The sequence below is a fragment of the Myodes glareolus genome, chromosome 10 (genome assembly GCF_982192425.1).
Source record: "Myodes glareolus chromosome 10, mMyoGla1.1, whole genome shotgun sequence".
Lineage (NCBI taxonomy): Eukaryota > Metazoa > Chordata > Mammalia > Rodentia > Cricetidae > Myodes > Myodes glareolus.
In genome coordinates, this window is record NC_142035.1 from 31,719,536 (window position 1) to 31,746,067 (window position 26,532).

Here is a 26,532-nt window from a genome sequence, read left to right on the forward strand (position 1 = left end):
ACAAATATCCTTGTTCCCAAGCTGAGTTTGCTGAAAATAATCAGAAGCAGTTGTTCAATGTGGAAGCTGCCTAAGGCAGTAGACAGCACTTGGAACAAACAAAAGGCTACATACATTTTAAAGAGAAAGCTGGTCAAAGAGCTGCCTATAGGGTGGCAGGCTCTGGAAGGTTCTAGTATACTCCTGGGAATCTGGATGACCACCTGTATGCCCTGGGCTGTGGGAATGCTCAATAATAGGAAATAAATGCCTGAGCTCTCACCTGAAGCTCACTTTGAGGCTCCAAGCAAGAAGTGAAGACCAAGGTGTAGCCCAATGTACTTAGAACCTATTAGTAAAGACAGTGAGACTCCTAGTACCAGGCATTAATGGAAGCTGATGGTTATTAACTAAATTTAATAGAAATCTCAGAGACCACACATGAAAAACAATACACATTCCACATAACTAAATCATAAAATGGCTAAACAAAGAGAAATTAACACAAATTCTGAGAGTAGAGTTCTCAAAATGGCCACATATAATTACTTAAAAATGAGAAGAAGTAATAAACTTTATCTCATATAGACAGTGAGCATATACAACCAGTAAAAACAATCTCTGAGCAAGTTCAGGTATTAAACTGACTAAAGCTATTAAATTAAGTATAATTAGCTAAATAAGTTAAACAGTTTTAAAAAATCTTGTTCAAAGAACTAGAGTACACTCAGAGGCTGACTCTTCAGGCATCCAGATGAATGACTTTGAAGCCAGTAGGTGCATTTACAAGATCTCAAAAGTGGGAGGGGCAGGAGAGGGAGGGAGGGGGAGAGAGATTTTAAATACAAGAAAAATGTCCAAATAGAGAATAGTATAAAGATATATAAATTACAGGACTGAAGCCAAGCACACCTATAATCTCAGAAGTTCGGAGGTAGAGGCAGGAGAGTAAGTAGTTCAAGGCCAGTCTTGCTACACAGAGAATTCAAAGTCAGCCTGAGATACATGAGATGCTATCGCAAAAGAATTAACAGAAAGTACAGGTCTAGTTTGATGTGGTGGGGCATGCCTTCCCAGTACTCTGGCAAGACAGGCAGATCCCCATGAATTTGAGGACAATCTGGTCCACACAGATAATTCCAGACCAGCCAGGCCTACACAGTGAGATTCTGTCTCAAAACAAACAAATTGTAGGAATAGAGGTGTAGCTCACATGCCAACTATGAGTAAATCCTAGGTTTAAACCATAGCACAAGAGATATAAATGGTTAAAAAGGTCCAAGTGGGAATTCTTCAGTTGAAAACAATAATTATTAGAACGAAGGGTTTAGCAGCAGAAACAGACAGAAGAATGAATTAGCAATGCTGAGATAGGTACACTGGGATTGCACAATCTGAGAGAAAAAAAGAATGAAGAAAACTATTAGCCTCAGAGTACCACTATAGCAAATGCATTCAAGTCCCAGATGAAAGGAAAGGGACAGAAAAAGGTTATGGGGGGATAATCTTTATAACTGGAATAAGCAAATTTCAAGTGTATCAGAAAATTAAAAATAAGTCAAAAGTATTATTCTCTACAGTCCCGAAGCTTAACTTGTATAGAAACTCTGTCAAAAAGATTTATTTTTCAGTCATAGTTTGAATCTGGGACACAAATTCACACCAATGATACTAATTAATGAAAAATGGTAGTTATCACAAATCAGGCTAGCCCACCAAAAAACAAAGTGATGTTTTCATTGAAAACAGACCATTTCTGAATCTGTATTAGTACTTGACTACAAAAACAAACCTGAACTAATACCTGAACTGTCTTCTCACTCCCATATATATAACTTACAACTTCAGCCAACAGATGTGGAAATCTCAAATAAAATAGCCTTTGGGGTTAAGTGTGCACAACCATTGCACAGATGGTCAAAGGGGTCTGGGGATCTTTGTTCGTTGGTGATGCAAACTACAGTTAATGGTGATCCGTCCATGCACCTAGAATAAGCTCTAACAGAAACTATAAACTCTGAAAACTAGAAGATACCAGGATAAGGACAGAGCAAGCCCCACCACTGCACTAGAACACACCTTTAAACTTCAGAAAGGGCACAACAGCCAAAATCAGTCACTGCTCTCCTTACTCACAGGAACAAACAGTACGTTTTCCTCTGAAAGTCTTGTCAATGCTTGCATTTTATTGTTAAAAAAAATTAGCCTGCCCTCATGATGGGGTCATCACAAGTTTGGTTTTGTTTTTGTTCCAAATACATGCTATACATATGCACTGAGAATCACTGACTGCCTTCTCTTTGTCTTTGTTTCCCTGAGTGGATAGGTGTTGGAGCATCTTGGATGCTCTTTTACAATGGACACAGGCTGTTTAAAAACAAAACAATCCCATTATCATTATCATCATTCACTTTAACCGCTTATGATTTTCTGCCCTTCCAAAAAATGCTATATAAACTGAAGTGGGGCCCTGGCTGGTCCCAAACTTCTCTGGAATGTTAGGAGTGCCCCATGAAGATCTTTTCTCTCTTCTGTAAGCCTAAAACCTCCTTCTTCATATAAGGTAAAGCACATGGGGAAAACTATAATGAATTCTTTCTTCAGTTAATCTCTTCTGGAGTAACTTTTGTTTCCTTTTAAATCACTCTTCTATCTTTTGCCTACATTTCCAATTCTGATTATCCCATTTCACTGTCGGATATGATGGCTAAGGAAATGGAGCATTCTACTCTTCAAAAAGCTTTCCATGTCCTTTCTCTGTTGGCATGAAACAACACAGCTGAAGTCTTCCACCAAAATGGCGGCATTCATTATTTCCACAACCATCTTGGCAACATCCTCATTCTCAAACTCCACAAAGGCATAGCTGCAGCTACTTCCAAATCCCTTTACTTCTGAACAGTCTGAATCTTAGAATAGTGCCAAACTGGGAGAAGCAAGCATGGATTTGGCTTTTAAAAAATGCTGGAGGTAGGTGGCCCCAAAGATTGCTCCAGAAATGGGGAGGGGCTAATGTGTATATATGTACATGCTTGTGCATGTATGTATGCATGAAGGCCAGAGGTCAATGTCAGTTGTCTTCCTCTGCTTTTTCTTATTTCTTGAGACAAGGTCTGTCTGAACCTGGAGCTGTCTGGCCAGCAAACCCCAGGAAGCTTCATTGTCTTTGCTTCATTAGTGTTGCGATTACACATGTGTATCACTGTGCTGGCTTTTTTTTTTTTTTTTTTTTACATTCGATGCCAGAGAGCTGAACTCATGCCCTGATGTTTGCACAGCCAAGTAAACTGAGTCATCTCTGTAGGAATAAGTTCTTCTTGAATTTTCTTCTTTGTTGCATGTTAGCAAACCTATGCCACTTCCCTCTGAAACAGTCTTCTTGCAGATTCGGCAAAAGACTTGGCTTAGCTGAGGCAGGCAAACCCACCATGCTAAAGGTGGCCAAGCAGCACAGCTGCACACAATGTTTTCTAACAATAGGAGTTCTGAAGAAATAACAGAAAAATCTCCCAAATTAGATGAAAATATGAACTTGGCTGTTCTTCTTCCACCCAGGCAGAGACAGACATTCTTCTGGATTCTTCCCTCCCAAGAAATCTCTTGAATGAGGGTTGGGTGATGACTTTCTTTCACCAGAGGAGAGAGGAGCTGGAGGAAGACAGGAGCTGAGGAGAGGGGCAGGGCTGTAACGCTTTGGCTTTTCCATCCATTCCTTGGCTGGCAACCGCCAAAATCCCTTCCCATCTGAGCTGTGATACTTTCCTGTACCTGGTGGCAGTTGAGGAAACTGAATTTGGCATCAAGTAGAAATCACAGGGCACTGAGGTTATGACCTGTGTATCACCTCCCACAAAACTAGGCCTTGACTTGAATGATGACAGCAATAACCAGCAAGCAGCAGTCACACAGGGCCCAGTTAATTCTCACCTCCTGACCATCCAACACTGCACACACTGGTGCATGCCCGCCAGTGCCGCAATGCCAACTGTTCCCTGCCTTCCTGCCAGAAGATGAAGAGGATCATACAGACCAACAAAGGCAGCAAACAGGAAAGCAACGATTGATGCCTCATCTGCACACAGCTTTTCACACTCTGCTGGTACCAGGCCAAGCACTGCCAAGAGAAGAAATGCCCAGTGCTATTCTCCCTCAGCATCAAGCAAAAACTCCAACAACCACAGGCCCAACAGCAGGGTCTGCCGTTCCCAACTCCTGTTACTCGAACCACCCTCACTGGCCAACAGCCAGCAACCCCACAAACACCCCAGCCCCAACCCACCTCTCAACCTCAGTCCACTCCTCCCAACAACATTCCATCCTACTGGTCCAGGGCTCAAACTACCAGCCCTGGGTCCCAGGGTAAGGCCAAGTGACCCCACCAACCCCACCTCCACTTAGCCCTCCCTTCAGGGCCTCCAACCGCAGCAGTAAAAGTAGCTTGCAGATTCAGAGGACAGCAGAGACACAGTGCCAGATGGCTCGTGTACAAATTGTTCAAAGGCCAATTCAGCACCGGATGCCCCTGAAAATGCCCATGATCCCCATGGGCATGAAACCGCTTCTCATGGCCAGAAGTCCTGGTATGGGCATTTGGAGCCGGGAATGGGTCTCATAGGAGTGCAACAGCAGCCACTTTGGGTCCAAGGAGGAATGCCTATTACTTCTTGTTAAATAAAGTGTGTGAAACAGAAAAAGGAAGAAAGAAAAAAAAAACCATGAACTTACATAATAGAGTTCAAAAAAGTAAAGTAGGATAAACTAAACTGATTAGCTTCTATAAACTATACTCATTAGCTTCTAAAAGAAAATTAAATCCAAAGCTGACAGAGGTAAGAAACAATAAATTACAGCAAAGATAATATTTAGAGACACAAAAGGGAAGCAACAAACCAAAAGATGATCAAAAATTTAAAAAAATCTTTTAAATAGATTCATCAAGAAAAAAGAGCAAGGACTCAATTCATTAAAATAGAAATGTGAGTAGGTAGGTAATGTGTTACTAATATTTTATTAAAAAATTAGAAGAGAAGCTAGGTGGTGGTGATGCATGCTGATGTGAGAGGTCCTTCTGTATCTATGCTGCTTTTATTGGTTGATGAATAAAGCTGTTTAGGCCAATGGCTTAGCAGAGTAAAGCCAGGTGGGAAATCTGAACAGAAATATATAGAAAGAATAGGCGGAGTGAAGCACATGCCAGCCAGCTGCAGAGGAAACAAAACATGTAGAAAATGAAGTAATGCCACGGCCACGTTGCAATACACAGACTAATAGAAATAGGTTAATTTAAGATGTCAGAGTTAGCTAGAAATATGCCTGAGCCACTGATCAAATAGTGTTGTAATTAATATAGTTTCTGTGTGATTATTCAGGTTTGGGCAACCGGGAAACAAAAGTGTAGTCTCCATCTACAGTACGCCTTTAATCCCAGCACTCAGGAGGCAGAGGCAGGTGGATCTCTGTGAGTTCGAGGCCAGCCTGATCAACAGAATGAGTTCCAGGACAGTCAAGGCTAAACAGAGAAACCTTGGAAAGAGGAGGAGGAGGGGGTGAGGAAGAAGGAGGAGGAGGGAGAGGAAGAAGAAAGGGGAGGAGGAGAAGTAGTCAAGCAGTAACAGATGTGGCTAGGGATGTGAAGACAGTAGACTCATCACTGAAATATAAAAAGGTGCAGCCACTTCAGATAAAAAGTTTGGATGGTAAACAAAAAAAAGTCTTACTAAAAAATGAGTTATATGTCTAATTTAAGATTAGAAAAAGTATTCTTGTGCCTATTGAGGATGTAGAAGAATATGAAGACACAGTGGAACAGACAAGCTGTCTCGAGGAAGAAAGAAGCCTTCCTCCATGACCTATTTGAATTTCAGTTCTTCATTTTTTTACTTCAGAGACAGTATCACTGGTAAGTAAAAATTACCTGTTCCTATTCCTCTAGTTCAACAAATACTTTCCTTATTCCAAACAAACAAACAATTGTTCAAATAGATGGTTCCAAGGAATGGGCTACAACTATGGCCTGATCTAGCTGACTGAGCCAAGGCTCAACTGGAAACCTCACATGGTTATTTAATAGAGATCTGAGGCAAATTACTGATGAAAAACTGAAGTCTCAGAGGCCTTTGGTTTTTCACTTTCAAGACCAATTTAGGGAGTACCAGACTGGCTACTAACCCAGCAAACAGAGGACACAGCAGCTCTCATGATCTCTCTCTTTTTTGTTCTAAGCAAAAACCAAAGACACAAAGCAAAGGGCCAGGTGTAGATCTCAGGTGGGAAAGTCATAGGGCAAAGACCAATGAAGTGTATCTGAGTATTCCCCAGTAGTTCTCAGATCTCTGATTGACTAAAAGACCAATGACGTGTATCTGAGTTATTCCCCAGTAGTTCTCAGATCTCTGGTTGACTAAAAGAAAGCAAAAGATCCCCACTGAACAAAACTCAGAGAAGCAAATGCCAGGAACAAATTAAGATGCTCATCATACAAACAAGGGAAAGCAGCACATAATGGGATCTTACTTACAGTCATGCTTCAGACCTACAGGAAGTGGACACAATGTCCTGTTAACAGAGGTTTGCTTCTAGCAAGGAGAAGCAACAGTTCATGACAGGAAGTAGTTCAGTGCTTTCTGATTCTTCCAGGTGTGACCAGAGTTCCCAGACTACTGAATTCTGAGTTCTCTGAAAAACTGAGCAATGTACTTATGAATGAGGACTTTAGGTTTTAGGGGCCTGTCGCTAGTCAGGAGTTATGATCGGATGGCCCTAACTACACACACACACACACACACACACACACACACACACACACAAATGAAGTGGGATATCATTCATTAAAACCCCATACAGGCAACTCTAGAGGACCCATCAAGATTCAAGGAGTTCCTAAGTCTTCAGTTTGGTGTCTTCACTGGCTAGCTGTCACTGCTTGCTTATCTGAAGTGATGTGTGGAAGTGCATGTATGCACCCATGTCTTAGAATCTGATATAATTTCAAACTTACAGAAAAGTTGCAAGAATCATAGAAAAAAGTAGCATAACATTCTTTAGCAAGACTGACCAACTGTTTGCATTTCCTCCACTTCTTTGCCATTCTTCCCTGTTCTATACATGTGCCTGCAATACACTTACTTATATATGTAGACTAGTTCTGTATGTTTCCTAAGCTTGGGGCACTACACTCTTTGTCCCAGTGGTGGGCTTCATTACTATAATCATGAAATTTAATGAGGATATAATTTTGTTCTCTATTCTGTAGTTCACAGTTTTTGTCAATTGCCCAAATAATGTCCTTTATAGCTAGTTACCTTTGTTCTAGGTTTAACAGTTTTCTTTAGGTTTGTGTTTCCTGAGTCCCCACTAATCTGCAGCAGATGGTTAGGCGTTCTTTCTCATTCTTGACCTTGGCAGTTTTTGAGAACACAGGTTATCTGCCTGCACATGTTGTCTCTCAATGTATTTGACTGATGTTTCCTTAAGATTGCACTCATATTATTCATTTATGGTAGTATAATCACAAAAAAGTACTTCTACTTTGTAAGGAGTAAGAAGAATGAGAGAAAGGAGAGGGGGGGTTGATTGATGCCTAATTTCCTTCTAGTAAATAAATTAGAAAATAAACCCAACAGAAAAAAAAGACCACCACACAAGTGTAGTAGCATTTCACTTGTATTTTAATAAATAAAACTTGCCTGAGGATCAGAAAAGTAAATGTTGGCCAGCCTTACAGACCTGGCAACAATGACACACACCTTTAATCCCAGTAGCCACACTAGTTTGCCAGGCAGTAGTGGTGCATGCCTTTAATCCCAGAACTAGAGAGGATTATAAGACGGGAGGAGACAGCTCTCAGGTACAGTCTCATTCTGAGATTCCTGGAGGCAGGATAGTCATATTTGAACTGAGGTCGAGGTAAGAGCCAGTGATCTTCAAGTTGAACCCCAATTTCTCTCTCTCTCTGAGTTTTTATTAATCATATTTCACAAAGCAACCTATACATACAAAGTCAGGACTTTGTTTGGCAGCTTTTTCATTTGCTATAACTAGGTTCTAAGACACATATTTCTTTTCTTTTAAAAATAATCTTCAAAACAGGAAAAACTACTTCTGAGTCTTCTCAGAGTAGTTTCTGAGTCAGGGAGAACTCCCAGTCTTCATTATTGTTGGTACTGCACGAGAGTAAGGAATTCAAAGGCTTCTAAGAGACAGGCACGCTGTCAAAAGAAGGCACACGTGTTCAGTGTTTAAGAATCTGACATAAAGACCAGCTTGTCTGTGCCCGTCTACTGCTGTGTAGTTATGACCTGGCAGTAAATCCATCCTTTCAGAATTCAGCTTTGTTCTTCCTTTTCCTGCACCATCCACCTTCTACCTCTTAAAATTTCGGGGAACTAAGGAGAGTAAGAGCAAAGCAAATGAACACGGTTGAACATACTTACTGGTGATCAGAAGTCTCACTAATAGCTATTTTTACTGAGGGAGAGAAAAGGAACCTGTGTACAGATATCAACAAGTTTAGAACTGAAGGACTCAGGAACTACAGTTTCAAAGTAGATAAGTCTTGGTCCTTATTCTACTTTAAACAATGTTGCATTCATATTTTGAAAACTGATAGGAACATTTTAATTTTTCTAAGTGATTTTCCCCTACAGCCAGGGGAATCAGAAGCAGAAAGTTGAAGGAGAAAGGAAAAGGAGCTGTCAGAGCAAGCATTCAGTTACATGGAGAATGGCTTTGATAGTGATGTATTATTTTACTGAGTATTAGCAGGTTTGAGATTTGTAGAGGACCCTAAAATGACAAAGGAAAAAAAGCAGTAATGTATGTTTTCCTCTGGCATTCCCCCTGTGCCATGTCATAGGGGAAAGAAACCATTTCCTATAAAATGTACCTGTCTTTGCTAAACTAGCTCCCGCTTCTCCTGTCCTCCTCGTTCACTGTTTCACCTTCCCCTCAGTCCACAAGTCATGGCCCTGTATCTATGTGCATGAGTTTCCCACTTGTAAGAGCCTCTGCATCATAACATGCTTTCCCATAATCCCAAAGGAAGAGAACTGTCTAGCACAAAGCTCCCATCAAAGGTGTTTTGGACTACGGGAAAAAGGTTCTTTGACGACTTGCCCTTTCCGACTATTTTCTTATACGGTTAACTAAAAGTAGGTTAATAGACATATTAAGACTCCTGACCAAAATAAACTTTAAAAGCAAAACTACGGTTTTTGCTTTGTTTGTTTATTTTTTAAGACTCCGGACAATGAGTCTGTCTGTTAGGATCTGGATCCAGGCTCTAGCGCTCACCAGTGTGGGGTCCGGGAAAGACAGAGAACTTCTTTGAGCACTTCTTTCTTAATTCAGAAAGTAGACATGAAACATGCTGGATTTTGTAAGGCTGCTGTGGACTCACACACAAACACACCCACACAAATCCCTAGAATGAGAGCAAAAATATAGCAAGACCAAAGCCAATGTTAGTTACTATTGGACCGGTTTCCCATTAGATACTTAGAAGGCACACCTACAAGGAAGCTCCATCCGGCCTGTTACTGCAGATAGGGCACATCTCTCGCACAAAGAGCAGAGCTCTCAGCACTTTCTCCTCTGCTCTGAGCAGGCTATTAGCACCCTTTGGGTCTGTGAGCTGAGAGAGAAGAGCATTTCCTACACAGTCCTGAAAAATGGGTGTGTGCATCTAGTCTGCAGAAGGCTTTGAACTTGTTTAAATAACTCAATCCTCTTGAGAAACTACTATAATCCAGTTTAGTTTCTAATTGTTTTCTGAATTACCAGCATACAAATTAAAAAGCCATAGAAAGAGCTGGGGATGTGACACAGTGGTAGAGATCTTACAAAACATTTGTAAGGGCTTGTATTCAGTCCTCGGCACTGAAAAACCTATTAATGAAAAGACACCGAGCTGAAAACAGAATGTTTTACCTTTCATGGCTCAGAGTCGAATGTCATCGTTACTTAGATGTCAGAAGGGAAGGTCACCATACCCGCAAAAGCAACTGCTCAGAGCCTCATTCTGGGAAGAGTCTATTTCCATTTGAGCAATGACTCAAGGAAGCTATTGGTGAGGGCAACACCACGAACTGGTAAGGTGAGAAACTGGCCTTTCTACAGATCTGTTGACAGCAACCTTCTCTGCTTATTTCCCATGGCAGCTGGAAGAGGACAGGACCAACTTCCTGGGCCCTCATTATCCTGGCGTACACCTAGCATTCTCCTACCACACCTGTCCCTCTTCATCTGTGACCTTCTGTTGACAGCCACAGAGCAGTCAGAAGTGGGGACAGTGGCAAAGCTGGAGGGCAAATACCGTCCTTCCTTCCCCCTAGGGTAGGACACTTCTGGGATATGTTTTGTATAGTCTTCTGAGAGTGCCCAGTGGGCTGAGTGCCAGGTGCTCACAGCATAACCCATTCAGTCACACACTCACTGGCTGCTTTCCCGTCTCTGTCACTTCCCTCCCTCCTTGACTGTGCTTCTGGGACTACCTCTTAAGTAAGTACCTGCAATAAATCCTTGGCTTGGGATTTGTTTCCAAAGGATTCCCAAGTCATTTGCTCTTTCAATAGGGGCACTTGAGCTTTAGGATTCAGTTTCCCTCCTATGAGGGGTCTGTTCCTTAACCTCTTGGCGATGACCTTGGCCATGCAGAGGCTGTGCTGGTTTTATAAATACTGCTCAGAGGTTGAGAACAGCTGTCACCCCCCACTTGGGCAAGGAAAAACCATCCTCACCATCTAACACTGGGATGCTGCCTCTCCTACAGTGGGGATGCTCCAAGTAGCAAGTAGGTCACCTCTGCTGACCTTCCTCAAGTCAATGGTTAAAGCTGTTTCAAAACTTTTTCCTGACCAGCAGATTCACAGTGACTCTGGTGTCTGCCTGTGCAGGCTTTCTCCATTTAAACCCTTTCTACTGTACAACCAAGCCAACTGGAACAGATGTTCCCTATTACTGAAACATGAAGAACTCTAACAATCTGCTACATCCCTAAAACCATCTTTTTATGATCTAGTCTTATTGCTTTGATCTAGCCTCTCTCCTCCATCAATGACTTCTTCTGCTATGGGTATCCCGACTCTGATTTCTCCAGGTTCACCCTGGCCAGCTTCATTCCTGTGATATTGTTGGGACTAACTGAGTCCTGGCCTTCAGCTGCTCTTCCCTGTCTAGAGCCTTCTAATTGAAGTTACTAAAAGCTGTGCTTTGCCTAGAGGATCTGAGGATGGATTTTCACCTGTTGGCCATTGACTGCAGGGTTTAAGCCTCTAAGGTGCTATTAAAGAGGGCTTTTGGTACCAGTGATTGAAGGTCTGTGTGTCGGTCTGTCTCTGCGTGAGTATTCTCAACCTCCAGCCCCTTTCCCGAAGCTTGTGAACTGGGGTCTAGCGCTTAGAGCGCAGACCGGGGCCACGGTGCACGGCAGATATAATCAGTCTATGTGTCTTCATTTGTTCCAATAAGCACAGATATGCACACAAGCACACATTCTAAAGAAAGCTCAGTTCTTGAGCACAGAGCCTTAGTTATGGGTAACTGAATCACACGATACATCTGTCCAAATTCATTTTATGGTGTGTCCCATGATCTCTTTTAGATTTCAGCCTCACTATGCAATGACCTTCTGGGCTTCCCTGCTCCTACTGCTTTACTGGTAGTGCTATGACTACCAACAGTGTCCACACTTTGCCAAAGGCCACCCATCGTTCTACTCATCCTTTAGTGACTGCCAAGCACCACTTCCTCTACTAAGGCCTGTGTTAGGCATCACAGGGGAAGCAGCCTCATCTTTCTCCTGCAGCTCAAGTTCATCCCCGTAACTAACTGCACTTATCACACACTACCCTGTGCCTCAGGAAGAACACCGTTTTGTGAGAAATATCTCGAGAGGAAGAATTAAGACATTCTTGGAGAGGCCTACTGTGGCTTCTCAACAGAACAGTTACTCAGTGACTGAACTATGCACTAGAAAGTTCCAGACACCAGTAACTGGGCATGGGGAGAAATTCCTATGACTGAAGGAGAGGAGCTTGGATTTCAATAAAAAGTACAACATAATTCATAAGATATGGACTTGTTCATAAATTAGCATTTAATGAGGATTAACTAAGTCATGATTTTGCTGCAGTGTGTTTACCTTTTAACTGATTAGACATCAAGAGAAAATTAGAAAAGGCAAGATACAGGTTCCTCAAAATATTGCCTAATTGATTTTTATTACAGTCAACAGTCAAAGCTTTTGAGGACAGCTTTCAGTACAAAGAAAATGCCCTGTTCTAATTATCAAGTGGAGACTCCATAACTATAGGTAAGGAGTCAATCGTGCAGACAGGGGGTTAAAACTCTCCATTTTACGTGTCATTGATATAGTCATACTAAGAATGTGTCTATCAGGAATAGCAAAGAAAGAACAAACTGGAATATGTCCATCAAGAACAGCAGAGAAAGAACGAACTGGTTTGTAGATTCAAAGTATGTCAATTATTTCCCGGCCAAACATCCAACAGAAATGTCAGTCTGGTCTGGAAGTCTATCACATCACACCACATTTGCCCCACATCTAATGGTGTATAAATCACTTATCATTAAAAGCCTTTTATATAGGTCAAGGTTGCTGGGGCTTGGTGTTTTGTATCTTACTGTTTAAAGAATACTCTAAATTCTAGCTTTTTAACTTTTTAATCTATGGGAAAAGAAAACTAAAACTTCTGTAAACTCAGATTAATGCCTGCTAGTGCAAGGAAGAAAGGAAAACTAAAACCTTCCTCCTACCATAAAAACAAAATAGTGTGGCCTCTGTTTCTTTTCTGATAAGAGTCTTAAATACCAAACAGTTAACTGCATAATAACATTTACTGGCAGCCAGGCAGCCTGCTTAGCAGATATATAAAGCAGGTAAAAGGAGAAAAAGTTAATTTCTTGGCTGAATGATTCCATCGGTAGCTATAGGGCAAACCTGAAAGTCTTTTAGTAAAGTAGCAGTTGATTCTTCTATCAATCTGTAGCACACATACTCTTCCAAGGAAAGCATTAAATATGAAAATCATATCCCGTTATCATCTGTTTCCAGCTTTCAGCCCAGTAAGCTTTTCTTAATGAATGCTGCAGCCTAAGGAACAAGCACGCTGGTGGCTTCTCTGAATAATGGAGTGATGCTACCATTTTTGCTTATTACAATATCGACTGGCTGAGGGGGTTTCACACATAGTCACAAGTGACTACTCTTGCCAGCATGCTCCAAGTTATTACAAGATGTTTTTAGACATTTCATCTAAAAGAGCTTTACTGCTTTTAGTGAAGAAAACATCTATGGTCTTGAGCAGAATCATTTATATGGAGATAGGCAGAAGGATTAGAAGCCTGTATTACGGCAGATACATAGCAGAATTTATTTAAGTATTCCTTGCCAGTCTTTTTGTCTATTGCTCAGATATGCAATCTTTTCTTTCCACTTTGTCTGTGAAAAGGTCCAAATGTAAAAAATTATACATTCAAAGGAAAGAATCAAAGCACCATACTTAGTTTATTTTCATTTAAAACATTTCTCAATCCAATAAAAAAGCAGCTACAAAACACTAATGATAAAAATACAGTTTTACCTTTTGCAATCCCTTCAGTTTTCTATAAAATCTTAAGTCCAAGTGACTACCTTTTGGCAAATTTAATTAAATTAGACATTAAAACAGTATCACAGAAGCAAAATTCTTTAGATAATCATGGTTCCCTCAAAAACTCCTTATAATAAGATGATTTTATTTAAAACTCTCAACATATGAACACTCTAAAAATTGTCTAAATTTTATGTCTAAAAACCATAAAATCCATCGCCTTACTGTGCTACCTGTTCTCTGGCTTCACCTTCCGTCCCCAGGCTGTCTTTCAACAGGAGGTGCATCTTCTTCATCTCGGCCTCATATTCAGTCTAAACATAAACAAAGTTTGATTTTTATGGGAGATGCTATCACTATTACAAGTAAAAGCCACCTATAGCTTGCCATCTTTGCAACAAAAAAGGAACAATGGAGCAGAAAGAAGCTGACGTTGCTGAGAAATTCAGCTTATCTTAGAAAACAGGCAATTTCACAAATAATATATCAAAAGTTGAACTCTATAAAATGCTACATAATTTTAAAGTAAAACAAGACTTAGTGGATTTTTAGTTTTCTACCTTTTTATGGAAAACCTTAATCCTCAATATACAGCAATAGCATATTTTTTAAACTATCACGAAAACCCAGTTACTTGATTCTAAAAGTTAGATATGTTAGATGTCTATTTTCAAAGCCTAAAAAAAAAGGAAAAGAAGTCCTATGGATTTGTTGTATTATTACATATTTTATCTTATATCACTAGGATCCTCAGAGTCACAAAATTCAGTACATTATTTACTAGGGCATCAACTTGAATCAGTTTTATTCTCTAAGAATAAGAGTATACTGTAGGCAGTCACCAGTACCATCAAAATCAAGTTTGCTCGGGCATCAGTAGCTGCATCAAGAGGCCTGCATTGTCACCTCACTATAACTATATATATGAAACTATATGACAATGATTCAGTTCCAAAATGTATTCCTCTAAAATGCACAGCATGAAAGTACTTTGATTCAGTATATTTCTACTCAAAGCCTTAAAAAGCCACTGATTGCAGTCCATCACAGGTAAGTATCAGGATATTTCTGAATTAAGCAGTTATACAAACAATTAGAAACATACCTCCAAGATAATAAATTAAAGGCTGTTTCCTTAGCTCCCATTCTGAACAAAAAATAGGTCTAAAATTTGTTTTGACAGACAAAAAAAATGCATAAGCGACAATAACCCAAACTGAACATCTGCCTTAACATTTTTAAAGATATTATACATGTCCACCTTTTAAGTAATGCTTTTTCTTCTAACAGGTGCTATTAACATGGCAGAGGGCAATAATTATCAAGGAGCTATGTAGCTAAAGTTTATATAAGCCCAGTGCAAATGATACAATAAGATGATAAAGTGAACAAAGATAGTGGAATAGGCAGCTATCAGAACGCAGTTCCCACGCTTCTGCTCTGCATCTACACGTTTGCACTCTGACAGACTCAGTTCCTAAGCCCAAACGCTTTCAAACTGCAAACTTGTCAGATACTAGAAGTACCTTTAAAAGGGACGAGAGTCAGGTTACAATAGAGACATAAAATAAAAACACATGAAACTGCTCCTGTTGTGACTATAACTTTTTTGTTATGATCAGTGAGTACTGGACCAGTCTGGTCACTACGGATCATTTCAGAGCTACCTCCCTGACATCGAGTGCTCCTCACAGAAGCACAAGGGTTTATTCAGTTTATTATGTTGAAACAGAGAGCAAATGATAACTGTATAAGGTTTCAAGGAAACGGTAAGAAATGCATTCTCAGGAGCCTGACCTAGACTGTTCTCAATACACTGAAAGTTTACTGAACAATAAGGTACTCTTTCTAAAGTATGGATCAAAGAAAAATTGTCTAATAAATTTTGAAAGCAGAGTGATACTACCATAAATTAATAGCAAATACAAACTATATCTTTGTACCCTTTAGAAGGATAACCACCTAGAATATTCCGTTCTTTTTCTTTGCCCTTTCTGGACATTTAGTAACTACCATATCTACCTTCTGAATGCTAGAAATTTTCCAGCTGCAGGACTATTAGCTCCCTAGTTCTACCTTCTCTCCAGTTGAAATTAAACAAAAGCAAAGGATTCTACTACTTTTATAAGTTTATTTAGGATGGATACACACCAACATATCCCAACACTCAGGGAGGAGGCAGAGGTAGGAGAATGGTGAAATCATGTGTACCTGAGCTGCACAAGAAATGTCTTGAAAAGTTTTTTTTTAAGTTTGGTTCTAAAATAGCATACAGATAAATTTTCCTAACTGTTCTTGCTAAAGGAAAAAAAAAAAGAAAAGAAAAGAAAAAAGAAAAAAAAGTCTAGTTGGACAGAGGACATGTCCTTGTTTGCATCTTCATTCTCTTGCCTCATCCCTAATCTCTCTGATCAGGCTCAGGAGTTTTTTCTGTTTCCTTAAAACATCAGGGCTTGGAACAGATCCTTTCTCTCTAGTGTATACCCCTCCAGTCTTCCTTTCCCTTCTGACACACGAACTTAGATTTGTTAGATTTGTTGATTTGGGGGGGGCAGGGCAACTCATGTCCCAGTAGCATCACCTAATCCAGAATCCCCAGGATGACCCTCTTGTCATTTTCTCCAACCTGGGAAACCGTTTTTATAAACTAACAGCACTTCCATGAAGCAGAACTGCTGCTGACAGAAGGTGTTATCACATGGCACTGGTGATGCTGTCCACCTAAATTTAAGAGAACCTCTCCACTCGCTTCCTCATATGCAAAAGCAATTGATTTCAGCTAAATTACTAGACACCGTTAACAATAAGCTGGGCCATGGGAAGAGGAGACAAGCAGTCCTACAGATATTTTAGGTCTCTGGGCTCTCCCTACACTCACAACACATCTTCCCTCCTACTAAGCTTCCTCTGCCTTCTCATTTTCACTCCCCTTTCCCTCCCCCACTGTCATTTGCCTGACAATGTCCCCACTACCTTTCTCCCCTACTACTTTCTTTCCCTCCCTGGTTTCTGGAATTGCACAGCTGATTCTCAGTTACAGACTAAACCGATATTTACGGTCAGCAGCCCCATTTCCACATGTTATAACTGAAGATGGGCACAGTGATAAATTGTTTAATTTGATTCTCAGGTGAATCTTTGGTTTTCTCTCCCCCTATTTTTTCCAATACCCGTGCTTTCTCCTAGAGAGTAGAATCTCACTAGAAGACACAAGAGAACACGCATTTATTCAACTAGCACTTATAGTAACATAAGATGTAACTAACTCCATATTAGTTCTCACATAGGTGGCTACAATTCATTAAAACAACCAGATCCCAAATATGGAAGAACTGACTTTCAATCAGGTCTCAATGCTTACTGAGTGCTTATTGGAATCACAGTCAAGGTGGGACACAGAACACCGACATCCTAAGACAAGGAACCCACAGTGAAATAAGAACAACCAATACATAAATAGAATATCATGAGGGAAGGACAGAGGTAATTACAACACAGACTTAAGGCAGGGCAAAGTGACAAAGGCAGGTATGAGATAATGTGGGGCATTCAAGGAAATGCTGTTTGTTCAGCAGGTTAGAGGGCTGTGGGTATATGTGATCATGAGAGAAAGGGTGCACATGTCCAGCAGATACAGAAGTAGAGAAACAGTGGGAAGATACAGGGATGGGAGAGGTAGAGGAAGGAAGACAGGAAGAGAGACTATGTGTATATAAGTATGAGGGGTGCATCATAGGACTGAGGTGGGGGTAGTGAGCAGGTAGAGACCAGCACCTGGGCTCTGACCTAAGATACCTGGGCTACCACCTCATAATTGGGTGAGGCTTGCCCTGGTGATAACCCTTCCTGAATTCTGACATGCTGGTGCCATGCCTGGTGCAGTGTGGGAGGCTGCACATATATTAGTAAATAAATACTCTATACGTGTCTTAAGGCCCTTTCTCTGTGCTCCAACGTTCCAGTACCTGAGTACCTGTGTTTAGGGCCTCTCAAAGCCCAGGGAGGTTTCTCTGTCTATAGGAGTACATGACTAATTCTCCAGTACCATGTGCACCCCTGCCCATTCATTCTCAGCCCACACTGCTCCAGAGCCACTGCAGAAAATTATAAGCTGAGCCATGCGATCAGTTCATTCTTTTTCAGCTCTCAAGCTATTCTAAAGGATTTTAGCATTATATATACAAAAAGGTGGGACACACTCATCTCTACAAAAGAGGAGAAACTGACCAAATGTAACTGAGAAAAACCTCCATCTCCCAAAAATTGTTTCTACTTGTTCTCCTTCCTGGAATCTACGAATTTTAAGTTCATGTGTATTAACTATGATCTATTCAGGACAAAGTCTGCAACATTTGGAGGCCTAGGTGATGGGCTCTGAACATCTTTAAGTAATTTACCCAAGGTCTTTAGCAAGGAGGTAAAGATCTGGCATCAAAGCAAAAAAGCATTAAGAGGGAACAGATGACCCCATCATAACTAAGGCCAACACGAGACACTGGCATAGAAGACCAACATCTCCTAGGACAAACCTCTGCTTACAGCTAAACTAATGGTCACAAACTGGGCTTCTGACATTAGTGCTGGGTTCTGTGGACATGTGCTCAGCAAGCAGCTGTGGATTCTGTGTGACTGCTAAATCCAGCGCTACATGTATCTCATGTCCTTCCAGCTGCAGCTACATGACCTATTCTTTTATTTCATCAACAGAATTGTCTCAAACAAGGAATTCTTGTTCCAAAATTTAAAGTAACATAATCTATGTAATTTTTGAAGCATGTTGTAAATAAAACTTTCCATATTCTTATAAAGTTTGTTCTTTTCTGAAAAAAAAAAAGATCTCCTATACTGATACTCTTTCCTAGCTCATTATACAAGTTTCTAAAACATATGTTATGTGTAAATAATACTCTAATATAAAATTATTTACAAAGGATGATTCCAATTCCTTTCTCTAACATTTGATTATAAGAAGAAATCATTGGATAAGGTCATATGATATAAAAATGAGAAAATTTTCTATTATTTCCTTTATTCCTGATTTGTCCACTGCTTTACTTTCTATGTGAAATCTCTGAGTAGTTTACAATGTGAACAATGGCAACTGCTTCTGAACCTTAAGCTCTTGACTGGAATACTGAGAGGAAAACTTGCTAAAGCTTAAACACAGCTAATCCCAGAACTTGGTTTCTAAACTCTGCTGCCCCACTTAAGCCACTACAACCCTTTGAGCAAAAGGCTACAGGCAGAGAAGACACAAGGCACATTTACAGCATCCTGCTATGCCCCAAGGAAAATAAGGCTCACAATCTAAAGGCTCCCGTACAAGGGCCATCTAATGACTCCCAGTGGCTGCAGGTGGAGCTCAGTATATGTGCTGAGCTCCATTTAAGGTACTAGTTTCAATCCCAGCACCCAAACATAGAGACTTACATTGGCTATTTTGTAAAAACAGGAACAAAAATACCTGTTTATAATATACTAATTAAGTAAAAAACATTATGTTCATCATGCTATTGAGAAATAGGGAGGGCGCAAAGAGGAAATTCCTCTTTGTTACAGAAGAAAGTGACGGGGTCCATAGGTATAGGTCCATTCTACCTCAAACTAAAGTCATCCTGATTTAGATCAGAGAGTTCTGCTCTTGCAAGGTTATTGTCAACAGGTGTGGCTGTTATCCAAACCTGGTATTTCAGGTATTAGGAATAGATCTGTTTCTACCTCAAACAAAAGTCTAAGGATCCAACTAAGTTCCTATTCCCTTAGGGAGATAACTATGGACTCCACCCAGGGAGTAGTTTGGCCTAGGGTGTGAACAATACTTATCTTGTTCTGGCAACAGAATGTTTAACTAAGAACGTAGCCCGTCATTCTTCAACTGGTCTGTTCATCCCTTGTATCACATGAATGCAGTATTTTATCTTACGCCTACCTTTTGGGGTTGGGGTATTTTAAGCAAATGGAAATTAAACTTGGGCAATCTGAGAATTCCCTGGAACTCACTCCCGTTATTTCCCATACTTCTGCTTGTTATTTTCACTCATGTCTTCGTTCTCTTTACTTATATTTTAATCCCCATGCCCTGATCCTGGTAAGTGGTATCCTTGTTGAAGCTGGTCTCTGACAAGACGGTCAGTTAATGGAAGATATATCTGAAAATGACGCTCTGAACAAACTTCATTACAATAACTCTCTCAGGAAGGTTCATCAATAGATCCCCAAACCAGCGGATAAAAGGCTAGTGAAGAATATGATCTTCCAGTGAAGTCAAGCCATCACTCCATAGATTATTTACTATGTTGTAGGAGGAGGAGGTAAAGTACCTTAAAACAGGTCTCTAGAGGTTACCATCTTAACCAACAGCTCAAGGACTGCCTCACTCATGTGGGACCACATGACACTGACATCAGGGACTCCTTATTGGATACTTCAGGAAGCATGATTCACCTGAGACTCTTACCAAAATCAACTAGAACTGCAGTATAATGTCAAGTCACATGTCATGGCTCCATAGTACGGCTGTATCAGAGGACACTGTACAGACACAGAGCATTCTTGGGACTGCACAAAGTCCTGCCAGGCAGGGCTAGTCCAACCACATTTCCAGTTCATAGTGGATGCAGCGGGAGGTGGGGGCAGATTCTGGATAAGGAAACCAAAACTCAAACTTCAAGTGACCAGCAATTGGCTGCTTTCATCAAAATAGCCAATGCCATGAAAAAAAAAATTTTTTGGAATTAGATTAAAATAGACTTTGAAGGTCACGATGATAATATATATCCAAATTACATGTAAACTCTAATGGGCTCATGGTCTAGAAATACAAGATGCTTTTCAGGGAAACTGAAAAGATTTGAATATGAGCTGAATATTAAATGGTACTGTGGATAATTAGTTTTAAGGATGATAAGAAGAATATAATTATATAAGAGACTACTCTTGTGCTTAGAACTTAGGAGAGAAGGATCATGATGTAAGCAGAAGATTTTGAGAAGCCCACATGCATATACAAAATAAATACTGCAAAATATTTACACCTGTTACATCTAGTGGAGAATATGTGCCCACTAGAATAATTCCTTTGATTTTTCTGTATATTTGAAGGTTTTGCAATAAAATTAGGCTAGAGAACTGCTAGACCATAAGTAAAAAACACTGAAAACAACTTCTTCTATAGCCAGTATTCTGTTGGGTTAACCTGGACAACAACACCTGCCACTGCAAACAGCAGGGGGAAAAGCCAAGCTTCCGGCCCTCCAACCTTGGCATAAGTTTCAGAGCACCATGTAGGCATGCACTAGAAGGAACTAAGGCGCCAGAATAAAAGGAAGCCGTGAACAGCAGGCACTATACCACGGGGCCACGAGCATGAAGGTGAACTCCCAGGGAGCACTCCTCAGTGGTCCCCATCCCTAATGGACTCTTGACCTGAAGAGAGCAGCCCAGACCAAAAGAGACAAAAAAACAGGAAAAAAAAAAAAAGGACTCAAAGAGGGAATTGACTTCTAAAAGGAACCTTACTGTTGCTTAAATTCACACAATAACAAATAACCCTGTTCAGACAACTGAAAGTGGCTGCCACTGATCTGGGAAAGATTTTCAAAACACATTGTAGAAAACAAGATGCTACCTTCAGTTTCTGAAGCTTCTCTGAATTAGTGGTCAAGTGTTCAATGTAAGTCTGGACACACTCGAACTTCTTTAAATATCCTTGGTTTCGGAGATGAGCCCTCCTTTCAGATTCACAGATTTCCTTCAGATATTTCTTTAGTTTTGTACGTTTCAGTTCAGCTCTTAAGGGAAAAAAAAGTAGATCTTTAATAATATAACTCAAATTTAACAAACTTAAGAATAATTTTCTTTAACAAAAGTGTTAATAAGACAATAAAAATCTAAGAAATTTTACTCAAAGCATTGACGCCCAGGGAACAGAATGCATATGGAAGTTTAGAGAAAGAAAATTGTTATGCTATCACATTGGCAACAGCATGACATACTTCTCATGAGAAATGTACAGTGCCACTGGACAACACAGGAAAGACTCATGTAGTTAGGACAGGTCTCACCAAACAGCCTAGGATGGGCTGGAACTTGCGGTCCTCTTCCTTGGCTTGCCCCGTGTGAATATTACAGGTATGTGGCACCATGCCCAGCTACATGAATCTTTTTCTTTTGTTTTGTTTTTTGGTTTTGGTTTTTGGAGACAGGGTTTCTCTTTGTAGCCCTGGCTATCCTGGAACTTACTCTATAGACCAGGCTAGCCTCGAAAAGATCTGCCTGCCCTGCCTTCTGAGTTCCAGAATTAAAGGTGTGTACCACCACACCCAGCTCTGGATTTATTTCTTAAACAGGAATCTGGTTTCAAGAGAACTGCATTCAGATGCAGACTTAGCCCAGTTTCTATATGATGGCAATTTTTAAATTAATCGTTCATATAAAAGCAGAATCAAACTATAAACTACAGTCCATAAAATTAAGAGAATTTAAAATACAAAAACTATCATTTAAATAATGTAAAAATGTATTACATGTTAATGTTAGTAAAATATTTAGTAGCAAAATTAAACTCTGAGAAACCTTTTGGAGACTCTTATCCAAATTGTAAAACTAAAAGACATAGTAGACAGCTAAGTACACAAACTTTTCTTCTCATAGACTGATATGCTAATCTTCTTCTTTATTCACAATGAACTGAACCACAGAGAAGCACCTTATGGAGCATTTATATTATTGGCCCAGTAAGATATTTTAGATTCTCTCATCTACTATGTATTTACCTTCCCAGGACAGATTTTTGAAGATCCTAGAAATTTCAAAACTTAATCAACAATAGATCTTAAACCTCTAACTCTAGGTCAACAAGATTTCTGAAATCCCTGCCCCCTCCCATTTTTGGGGCAGTGGTAGGGGTGTTAATGTATGAATGTGTGTTCTGTGCAAGTCAGAGGACAACCTCAGGTATCATTCCTCACCTTTTATCTCGTTTGAGACAGGGTCTCTTGTTCACCACAACATATACCAGATTAGCTGGTTTACAAATTCCTAGGAAGCTTGGTCTCTGCCTACCATCTTGATATGGGATTTCAGACAGCACCACCATGTCAGGCTTTATGTGGACTCTGAACTTAAGTCCTCAGGCATGCCCAGCCAAGGACTTCCTCACTGAGCCATCTCCCCAGACCAGAAGATTATCATATTAACAACACGTGCTTTAACTGTGATTGTCTGTCTTCATTTTTCCTTCTGAATAAAACAACCTATCACTGTTTTTACTACCTGTACCTGCATTTTTGACACAAATGACGGTAATGGAGGGTGACTCCACACACTCATATCTAGAGACTTAATAAAGCTGCTTAGCAGCCATGTCTTCTCCACTCAAACTCTAGTCCTCACTCTTGCTATTAGCCTTCAAAACTGGTCATGTAAGCCATCCATCCACCCAAGCAAACCCACCTCTATTCAGGAGTACAAGTACGAAAACTGTCTAGCTACAGTCAACAGAAAAACAAGCAGGTAATTACCAAGTGCTGAAGACTATGAGGAAAAGGAAGGGACTTTTCAGAATAACCTGTCCTAGCTGAACCTGCAAGGAGGCCCTCACAGGGGTGGCAATTTCTCAGGCAAGGCCTGAAAGATGGATAAAAGTTAGCAAATCAGCTGCAACAATAACATGATTTAACCACTACAGGAAATAAATATGTTTAAATAAGAACAAAGAAGACGATACTGCCTTATTTTAAAATATTTAAGCAAGCTGAGCAGTGGTGGGACATGCCTTTAATCACAGCACTCGGGAGGCAGAGGCAGGTGGATCTCTGTGAGTTGGAGGCCAGCGTGGTCTGTAAGAGCTAGTTCTAGGACAGGTTCCAAAGCTACAGAGCAACCCTGTCTCGAAAAATAAAAACAAAAAAATTAAGTAAAATCATATTGCTAACACAAAAACTAAATACTTAAAACAAAATGTTTATAATAGCTATATAAAATCATAGTATTTACTTCAAATTATTATGCATTGAAAATAAAATAATGACAAAAACATTCCAACTATAAGAACTATAATATAATAGTAGGGGTTCTCTTTTCTTTTTTCTTTTCTTTTTTTTTTTTTTCCTTTTTTTGGAAACAGGGTATGTAGTCCTAGATGGCTTGGAACTTACTATGTAGACCAGGCTGGCCTCAAACTCACGAGATCTGCCTGTTTGTGCCTCTAGAGTGCCGATATTAAAGGTGTGTGCAGTCACCACAAGGGTAGGGATGAAATTCCGACTAGCAGCTGCAAACAAGCTGGACACTCCTCACTGTCACCTCTCACCTGCACTTAGCGGACTTATTGGATTCAGAAAGCTTGTCTTCCAGGTCGAATCTCTTCTTTTCACTGTAGTACAACAACAACAACAACAAGAGAATCAGTCACTGTATTGTATACGCTGTTTTTACTGTATTCAGACCATGACAACCTTTCAAATCACGCCTTTGTGAGACTGTTCCATCAATCTATTTGAAAAAAGAGAAAATGTTATGAGTGGTTTAAACAAAGATCTATCACCAAGGAAGCAGAAGAAACAAGGGGAACACCAATATGAAGCAAAAACTCAAGATTCTCAACATCAGTGGAGCTCTGTTGTGCATGCCTGTAAACCCAGCACTTGAGAGGTTATGGCAAGAGGATCAGGACATTGAAGTCAGCCTGGGTTATATAGTGAAAACCTAGCTGACAAGGATTCTCAAAGTAGGAGAAAATGTTTGAGGCCAGCTGGAGACACGAGACCTTGTCTCTGAAAGCAAACAAAGAAAGAAGAATGAACTCAGAATAAATGTGGAAAGGACATCATATATTTATTTCCACAATAGAAATATGTGTTGAGATCATGATTATTAAACCTTCAAGGGTTCTATAACCAATTTGGTGTTTAACTCAGGAAAAATGAATGACTAGATGGTACAGGGAATTTGCACTTAAATGGATCTTTAAGTACATCTAGAATGCTATGCCGCCATGGTATTACAGCCAGGACTGAAAGACTGAAGTCTGATCATGAGGAATCCTCAAAAGGACCCAGAAAACTTAAATTGTCAGAACCATGACCAACAGGGACGGACCAAAAAATTCCCTCCAAGAAGACAGAAGAGATATGGCACACAAAGTGCAAACCATGTTTCCCAATGAAACCCTAGACCAGTAAGGACCAGAAGGAAAAGAGGACATTGCCAGGACAACTGGTGTCTGGCGTGAGTGTGTGGACTGGCGCAGCAAGGCTGACAGGTAACTGTGAAAGCTGTACCGTGGCTATCTAAAAGGGTATTCTTATTTTTTTTTTAAGCACACTGAAGATTTTAGTGGTGATAGGCTATCACACTTGCAGTTTCAAATATTGCAGAGAAGAGCATTGATCTGAATAGGCATATGGAAAGAGAAAATGAAAATACAGTATCGGGGCTTCAGAAGAATCGGGGTGAGGAAAATGCTGGAAGTCTTTGTCCCATGTTTGCAACTTTGCTATAAGCCTGACTTTATTTTAAAATGAATCTGTGGTATCTAGTGAAGGGGGGGGCACCATTTCCCCAAAAGTCCATCACCTCCCAAACTGTAAGTTCTTTGGTCTCAGTTCCCTCTTCGGGGGATGCAGACACCTGCTAATCACACTTCCTCTCTCCAAACACTCCATATCTTAGCAACCGCAGTCAGACACATTGTGGCTCTCTATTCCATGCAAAATGTGCTGATCTCGCCAACTCCTCTCTTCTAACTCCCTCCTCCATGCTGCTGCATCTCTAAATGGTGGTCCTTCGTGTGAGTTTTAAACATAAGGCTTAAAAACTTGATATTTACCTCAGTGAAAGTCAAAGGGAAGGCTTAATGGTAGGATCACTATGTGAAGTCTACATAGCAAATCTCTATTTCAGACTTTGAAATGCCCAAACCTGAGATGCTTACACAGCCCACACTTCAGTCACTTGTGCCTCTCATCTGGGTTTTCACAGCTGGCTGTTCTTACAAGGCTGGATATTCTGCATTTTAAGGCACTTGTTCTGTCTGTGCCTCAATACGACAATTTTCCATCACCCTCAGCTCTACTCAACTAATGCCTCAGTGTCAATTTCTGGACCATTATGATATGTTACCCTGAATCAATATCACCATTGAAAATAACTGGGGCTGGTTAATGGACCTTTCAAAGGATGTTTTTATATACAATAATTGTTAAGCATCCGTCCCACTTATATGTTTCTACCACACTTGTGGGCACTATACACACTGCACCATGTCACTCCATTAGACTCTTTTAGATTCAATTATTGACTTTCACGACAATACAGAGAAAGCACTAAATACACACAGAAAAACATTCAAGCTATATAATTACACCTATGTGTGAATACAGAGAAGATGACTGGGGTTCAAAACAGGGCAGTTTCAAAGGGAAAGCCCAGCTATCAGCTCAGCTAACCTTTCAATGACTGCCTCTAAAAGGGGTGAGAAAGGCTGAACTGTATTTGTTGTTGCCGTTAATCTCCTGCTTCTCTAAAGTTTCCAAATTGATAAAGCATTTCCGACTGCTATCCAAATAGCAGCATTCGAGAGGACCACAGACGTTCAGGAGACAGCGCTCCCTATGCTGAGACTGGCTTTTAGCTTAAAATGTTATTACATTTATTTGTATGTATGTATGTGTGTGTGCGTGCGTGTGCATGTGTGTCCTCAAACACATTCATGTGTGGCAGTCAAAGGACAACTTTCATGAATCATTTCTCTCCTCCCACCCTGGAGGTGGGATCAAACGCAGGGCATTAAGTTTGACAGCAGGCACCTTCACCTGTGGATCCATTTCACCAGCACAGCTTTAATATTTTAAAAGCCTACTACCTAGTTTAAAAAGAAGAGGAAGAAGAGGAAGAGGAAGAGGAGGAAGAAGAAAAAAAAGAAGAAGAAGAAGAAGAAGAA

General features: G+C 40.3%; 1 protein-coding gene across 2 annotated transcripts in view; it reads right to left on the reverse strand.

The window, feature by feature from the left end:
* The window catches only part of Kiz (kizuna centrosomal protein), a 105,288-nt gene that overhangs the window by 76,381 nt on the left and 2,375 nt on the right, over positions 1–26,532 (reverse strand). Inside the window, exons 2-4 of one of the 2 annotated variants that reach the window (XM_048455528.3) lie at positions 23,902–23,964; positions 21,217–21,379; positions 13,823–13,903 (exon numbers count right to left, since the gene is read on the reverse strand). In XM_048455528.3, the coding sequence (XP_048311485.3) occupies positions 13,823–13,903; positions 21,217–21,379; positions 23,902–23,964 (307 nt within the window). The remainder of the gene's footprint in view (positions 1–13,822; positions 13,904–21,216; positions 21,380–23,901; positions 23,965–26,532) is intronic. The other variant, XM_048455531.3, reaches the window with a different exon arrangement.